The sequence below is a fragment of the Archocentrus centrarchus genome, chromosome 16 (genome assembly GCF_007364275.1).
Source record: "Archocentrus centrarchus isolate MPI-CPG fArcCen1 chromosome 16, fArcCen1, whole genome shotgun sequence".
Classification (NCBI taxonomy): Eukaryota; Metazoa; Chordata; class Actinopteri; order Cichliformes; family Cichlidae; genus Archocentrus; species Archocentrus centrarchus.
The window spans coordinates 1,107,582-1,114,181 of record NC_044361.1 but is presented as its reverse complement, the minus strand read 5'-3'; the positions used below and the strand labels follow the sequence as shown (position 1 = coordinate 1,114,181).

The 6,600-nt window shown below is 44.8% G+C and overlaps 1 protein-coding gene across 1 annotated transcript; it reads left to right on the top strand.

The window, feature by feature from the left end:
* Window positions 1-256: 256 nt before the first annotated feature.
* rpz6 (rapunzel 6) lies at window positions 257-5,232 on the top strand. Its single transcript, XM_030750229.1, has 3 exons — window positions 257-386; window positions 2,028-2,524; window positions 2,626-5,232. The coding sequence occupies exons 2-3, from the start codon at window positions 2,031-2,033 to the stop codon at window positions 3,314-3,316; spliced, it is 1,185 nt and encodes a 394-aa protein (XP_030606089.1). The 5' UTR covers window positions 257-386; window positions 2,028-2,030; the 3' UTR covers window positions 3,317-5,232.
* Window positions 5,233-6,600: the final 1,368 nt, after the last annotated feature.

The following is a 6,600-nucleotide window of genomic DNA, read 5'->3' as shown; positions in this document are numbered from 1 at the left end:
GCGCAAAATGTTTGCGCCAACTTTGCAAAAACGCTGCCCCAGAACGAAAGACGACAAGAAAAACAGTGGAATTAATTTCCGTCCCAGTGAAGAAGCTGAATCTTCCTGTCATGGTGACCTGACTGAAAAGAAAATGGACCCACCGCACATTTCCCCCTCCGCAGTTTGCGCTCTCCTCCTCCTCCGCTTCCTCTCTCTCTCTCTCCTTTGCAGACACTCAGTGCGCATCTCCGCTCTCGGTCCTGTTTTTGGACCCCTCTCAGCGGTGCAGAAGAGAATCGTGGGAATTTTCTCAAACTTGAAGGCGAGAAAAAAAAAAAAAAAAACTTGTCTGCAGCTGTTGGAGCTTATCAGCGGTGAAGGAGCAGCGGAGGCATTTCATTCAGGTACAGAAAAACAGGCGCTGTTACTACACTGTAAGAATGCCATGAATGTTGATCTTCGTCCCTCAGCAGAAGGGCGTTAAATGCGCTCAAGTGTGTCCGATCCTGAGCGGGTTTGTGCGTAAAAACACCCACGTTGCGCATTTCTTCTGGGTGTGCACAGCAGATAAAAATGGTGCAGTTTGGACACATGGAAACGCTTCTTAATATATTTATTTAAAGATTGTTCTTCATATTTGACGCAGATATTTACGTTCATTAATGTAACAAATTACGGGCGTTTGTCATCAAAATGAATGCTGATTTGTCGGTGACGCAGCAGCTGCTTCGTGCACAGACGACGCCTGAAGTGCGCCATAATTTCTGCACATCAGACTCCACGGAAAGATGAAACGGGGTTCTCAAACACGGCCTGCTGTCTCTGCTCTGTGATGAGTCAGAGCCGAGGGCACACCTGTCCTCTTCTCATCCAGGCCCCCATTCTGTTCACACGGCATCGTGATCTCCATCATTCTGGGCTTTAAAATGCAGCTCAAGGACACGATGGAGCCCATCAGCAGGATTAGGACACGATAGGAACAAAATACAATGCTGCATCCTCTCCCCTCCGCCTCTGTGGAGCATCACTGCTCCTAAATGTAGCAATAACATTACTATTACTAATGAGTTAAAGTTACTGCCTTAATGTGAGGCCATAGCAGCCCTGGCCTTCATGCAGTTCAGCTGGGCGTGTCTGTTTGGGCTGCTGTGGAACTGTCTCCATCCTTCACTGAGGGCACATCCAGCAGCAGGTTTCAAGTGAGGGCCAGGGAGCCCCAGGGCCCTTCCACAAACATATTAGAGATTTTCTGCACTTCCCTCTTCTCTGCTCTCTGTACGAAGGTGTAGGAGAATCATGCTGGTTTTTCTGCCTTCAAATGGTTCCAATAAGCCCATCTTCAATTTTTTTATGGAAAAAAATCTCAGCTGACATGAGTTCATAAGTCTGAGGTGAATCATTTACTGAAGATGGAATATTTAACCCATATTCACATCACTAGTCACAAATTTTTTTCATGATTTTTTTGTGTAATCATGCTTCTCAGCAGCTTTGCTGTGTTTGGTCTGACATGCTTCCCTGTGGATTATTACATCCCTGCTCCCCTGGCCCCTTCTTTCTTTTAAGGGACTCCACAAATGCAGTAACACTCAGTATTTGTGAGGTACAATGGTAAATCCATAGCAGCACACCTGAGGTGACGTTACAGTCTACAGGTTACTTTCTACAGGGAATAAAGTTTAAAAAAAGGAGGATTAATGTGTAACACCTGATTTTTCTGGGAGTAAAATGTTGGTTCTTACCTGAGAATCTTCAGAGGTTGAAAAGTAAATGTGAGAATAGAAATATAATAAAAAAAAAAACAGGGAAAATATTTTCATACTATACAGATCTGTAGTCAGATTATAATTTAATCTAATGGATTATTCAAATGAAAGAATCTGAGAAACTGTGGTTGCAGTAAAGACATTTAATTTGAAGGTTTCACGGCAGAGTTTGAGACATGACCTTCATCCTAACGAAGGTCACAGAAACCCTTTTCAAAGGCCATTTTTCACATGATATGATAACAGATGTTTGACATGCTTTTCCTCTCTGTATCTCAGAACATGACTAATCCACTGGAGAAGGCTGTGGCCCAGAAGAAGGAGGCCATTGAGGCGGTGATGGACATGTTTCAGAGGGGGGCCGAGGTGTTGGCCAGTGCGGTGGGGGAGCTCTTTCCTCTTTGTGAGGCTGCTGCTCCGGTCCTGCGTCTGGCCTTAGACAACGTCCACAGCAAAGAGGTCTTCTATGTCAAAGAGCAGTTCCTGACAGTGAAGAACAAGCTCGATGTGCTCTCGAGCCAACTGGAGGACATTGACTGCGAGATCAAGAAGGGGAAACTGGACTCCCAGTACTTCTCAGTGGAGGAGAACATTAGGAACCAGTTTAGGAAGTACATGGATATACTGGAAGCAAAAGAGCAGTTCAGGGAGGTGAAGAAGAGGCTGTTTTTGGAGCACTTTGCCAAAACCGGAGGAGAGAAGAACCTGCGTGTGCTCTGTGATGCTCTCATGGGGACTAACTGCTTTGGAGAGTCCATTTTAGACGTGGTAGAAGGGTAAATTGATCCTCTTCATCATATTTATGTTTCTGGATTTGCATAATTGCATGTTTCTCTGGATTGGGGCGTCAGATGAAAACTCATCTTCTGTTTTGCAGGTATGTGGCAAGGAACCGGCGCCTTCTGGAAGATTTCTGTGTTTGGATGAAGGAGCTTCTCTGCTTGGGCCTGATTGCTCTGCTGGGCCACTGCGCCTTAACTCGGGGCCAAGAGGAGGAGCAGGACAAAATCCAAGAGTGGAGCAGCAAAATCGAAGAAGTTGAGTCCAGGATGAAGTCAGCCATTGAGTCTTGCATTGCTGCTTTCCCAGAGCAAGCAAAACTAGACACCCAACGTCTCCTGCAGGAGAACCAAGAAGATAATCTTCAGGATACAACTCAGCAGCTTTTAGAGTTCTTGGTGAAAAAGTACGACTGGGTCAGCTGGTCAGTGCGGCTGATCAACCATTCAGGCAGCACCTACAGGAACTGGCGAGCAGGGGAGCATTTTCATCACGTGGCAGGGCAGAACTGGTTCGAGGTGCTCCAGGTGAACAACATCAACCTGGTGGTGTCGTACAGCACCAAACCGCAGCCTGTGCCCCGCGACTGGATCAGGCAGCTGATGGAGGCTCAGGGGAAGAAGGGAAATGCCCCAGCTGTGGTGGAGGTGCTGGAGAAGCAGCTGGGTGGGTTTGTTGTTCATGCAGTCAGTCGCCACAAGGAGTCCGCAGCTGCGTGGAGCTTTCCGGAAGACTGCCATTACTGGGAGAGGCACAAGAACGTGGCTGTGTGCGTGCACTCGGAGTAAAGCTGCCATACGATCCAGGCTTCAGGACGTTAGAGCAGACAGGTATATTTAAAGGAAGATACTTGAGATTTTTGTTGCTGGAAGACAAAGAAATGAAGGATGCACTGATCTGATACGCTGGATTGATCAAGAATATTGTTTTCTATCATTTATGCTAACACCAATCATGCAAACGAGGCTCTGTAAGGCATTACATGCTGAGAAGTATTACACGGTTAGTGGGAGAAGATTTATTCAGATTCTTACTGTGGATGAATATTACAATAACGCTCCACTGTAAGGAGAAGGGATTCGAAATCTGCCAGTAAAAACAGAAGAATCCAAATGAGGAAAAAATATCAGCAGTTTAACTGAATTATTAAAGTCAGAGTGTGAGGAAGGATTCACTGTGGCTGACATCACACTCAGTGAAACATCAAAGAGTAACAAATGTTTCAGATTTTTATCACATCACAGAATACATTTAAGGAGATAAAATGGTTACTTTTGCTGCCTTTTACATTTTGAAAATATTACAAACTTTGGTCAGACACTAGTTATTTCTCTCTTTGTAGTACAGGTCACAGGTCACAGGTCATCAGGTCTGCTGGTCCTGTTTTAAGGATCATTAGGCACCAAAATGACTGCTGGCTTTGGAAAAAGATGGTGTTTAGGTTAAAACAGTCTCCTTCCCAGCAGTATCGTTGCACGATCACTGCCGTTAACGAGTGTGCGTGAACTGAGACGTGAAAACGACATCATTTAATGGCCGAGAAGGAGAACCGGCTGCGCTGATGCTTTTCTTTTATTTACAGTGACAGTGAAGTGAATCAGAGGGGATGGAGACACTGTTACACTTATTTTTATTTTTATTTTACACGGGGGCTGGTGGGTGAGGTTCTGCTCACATGAGAACAGAATTGATCTGACACGCCTACATTAGAGCCACGCAGCACTGTGTGTGGGCCATCGCCTGAACCCACACAATAGAATCAATATTGGACAAAATCAGATCAGTGCAGCTCTCACAAAATTCAGTTTCACAGCTTAAAATAATGTAACCACAATAATGTAACCACAAATGCACTTTTAAGAGCTGGTCGAGCTCTCAGATATTCTCAGATATTTTCTACATAATTTAATTCAATTCAGTTTTATTTATAAAGCGTCACATCACAACAAACAGTCGCCTCAAGACGCTTTGTATTGTAGGCAAAGACCCTACAATAATTAGCCGTAGCTCTGTGAATCACTTGCATATGTATTCGTAATACTAACAGTTAAATAATAACATTAGGGTCTTTGCTTTTACCTCAGCTGCTTACAGTAATAACCCTGTCTCCCTTGGGAAACTGCTGCTGGACCCACAGCTTTGGAGAGCTGGTTTTGCTGAGGCTGCATCCACAGCTCTTTGCTCCCTCTTTGTCCGTGCTCAGCAGGCTGGCCTACATCCCCCCGACAGGCAGCGGGGAGGTCACTTTCTCAGGCGTGAAAAACAAGAGGCTTGGAGGTTGGCGCTGGAGATGTAACAATGTGCCTCGTGTTCTGTACGCAGTCAAACCTGAAGCCCACTGCCGACCGGTGCCAGACCTGAAAATGATGAAAAAATACGAGTTAGCAGCTGCACACAGGATCTGTATGATTTATGCACCATTTCATCCATGTAGATGCCATGTTCTTTCCCTCCTATCTGTTCTGTCTTAAACTGCATCCAAAGATTTTCCCAGATAACGTATATGAACGAGGCTTTAATTCACTGTGCAGAATGAATGGTTAGCATGGCTGTTTATGCTTTATGACAATTAATGAGTAAGAACAAAAATCTAATGATGTGTAAACACGTGTAATCTAATATCTGTCTCCTTTCTCTTGTACAAATGTGATTTATGTGGCACCGTTAGTGCCTGTGCCCATTAAACTGAAGCAGTGCACCCTCAGCACCCAGACTCCGGCTAAGTGAATTGATATTTACACATAAGTCAGCATTTCCTGACCGCAGCTCTGCTTTGATACTCCACAAATAACCTTTGGCTGAGCTAATCTCCTGCAGACGAGCAGCAAAGTGCTTGACTTAGCAGGATGATATCAGTCATAATGCTCGGTGCAGGCGCACAGCGGGTGGACATGCCCTTCATTTCATATATCAGTGAATCTGCAGGGTTTTTAGCTGCTCAGCGTGCGCATCATAAATCAAGCCTGTCAGAATCCATCAAGTGCTGTCTGTGCGATCCAGCACAGCGCAGGAGGAAGAGGACCGTGTGCAGAGGCAAACAGCTGCTAATCCAACTGAAATAGGGCCTCAGATTTATCCACGCAAAATTATTAAAACTGATTCAAGGATGCAGTTTCAGGGGTAGAGAAATAACTGGGAAGTAATAAAGAAAACGATAACCTCTAGAAACAATATAAGTGAACAGATGCTTGATGGTGAGAGGGGCTTTTCCAGAGAAGGCTGCCACCACAGGAGCACGATCTCCATCACCTCCATCACCTCAGCAGAGGAACAGTTAAAAAGCACCCCCCCCCCACAAAAAAAAGCTTCACACACTAAACAGGACTCCATCTGTGACGCGTGCATCCCTCACAGGTTCAGGGTTCAGGAGGTCACCATGAAAGTTAAAAATTAATTTATAGAAAGTGAAAATCTAACTGATCATCAGCACAGTCTGCTGCAGCTTTGCTATTCTTTACCATTAAAGTAAAATAGTATGAAGTTATAAGAATTCCCACATTGCTTATTGTTTTTATATAAGCTTATGTACATTAGGTAGATGGGGTAGGGGTCTGTGGTGGTGGGGGTTAGGCTGTGATTGAATTAGCTGACAGAAACCCTGGTCTTCTTAAACACCTCAGTTCATTCATAAACCAGCACTTTCATTTGTACTGAAACAAAAATATTATCTGGCACATTAAACTCCTATCTGCCATTTTGAGAGATGAGTCAGGCTTGGCAGCAGGTAATTTAGCAAAGCTGGACTTTTTATCCACTTCCATCTGAATGCTAAAGAAACCTGGCTCACAGCTTCATATTTACCTGCAGCAGAGGTAACGCCACACTAACATCCAGTCTTTAAGCTAAGATAGCAAGCTTGGCACTGCCATCATCCTACAATGAGATCCTTTCATGCTGGGTGCAGAACCGAAGCTGTAACCCTGTCACGTTCTCGGGCTCTGTCCTCATTTACTATGGATGACATCCTAAAATAGCCTTAAACCACAAATGTCTTCAGTCTACATCAAAATGCTGGATGACAAAGACAAAAAGCGAACATGTCATCGACTCCCTGTGATGCGCCGCGCTGCAC

Bases quoted from the DNA above. Each gene is read 5' to 3' on its own strand.
- rpz6 (XM_030750229.1), top strand. From the start codon at position 2,031: ATGACTAATCCACTGGAGAAGGCTGTGGCCCAGAAGAAGGAGGCCATT. The intron at 2,525-2,625 runs GTAAATTGATCC...TCTGTTTTGCAG, and splicing joins ATTTTAGACGTGGTAGAAGG to GTATGTGGCAAGGAACCGGC.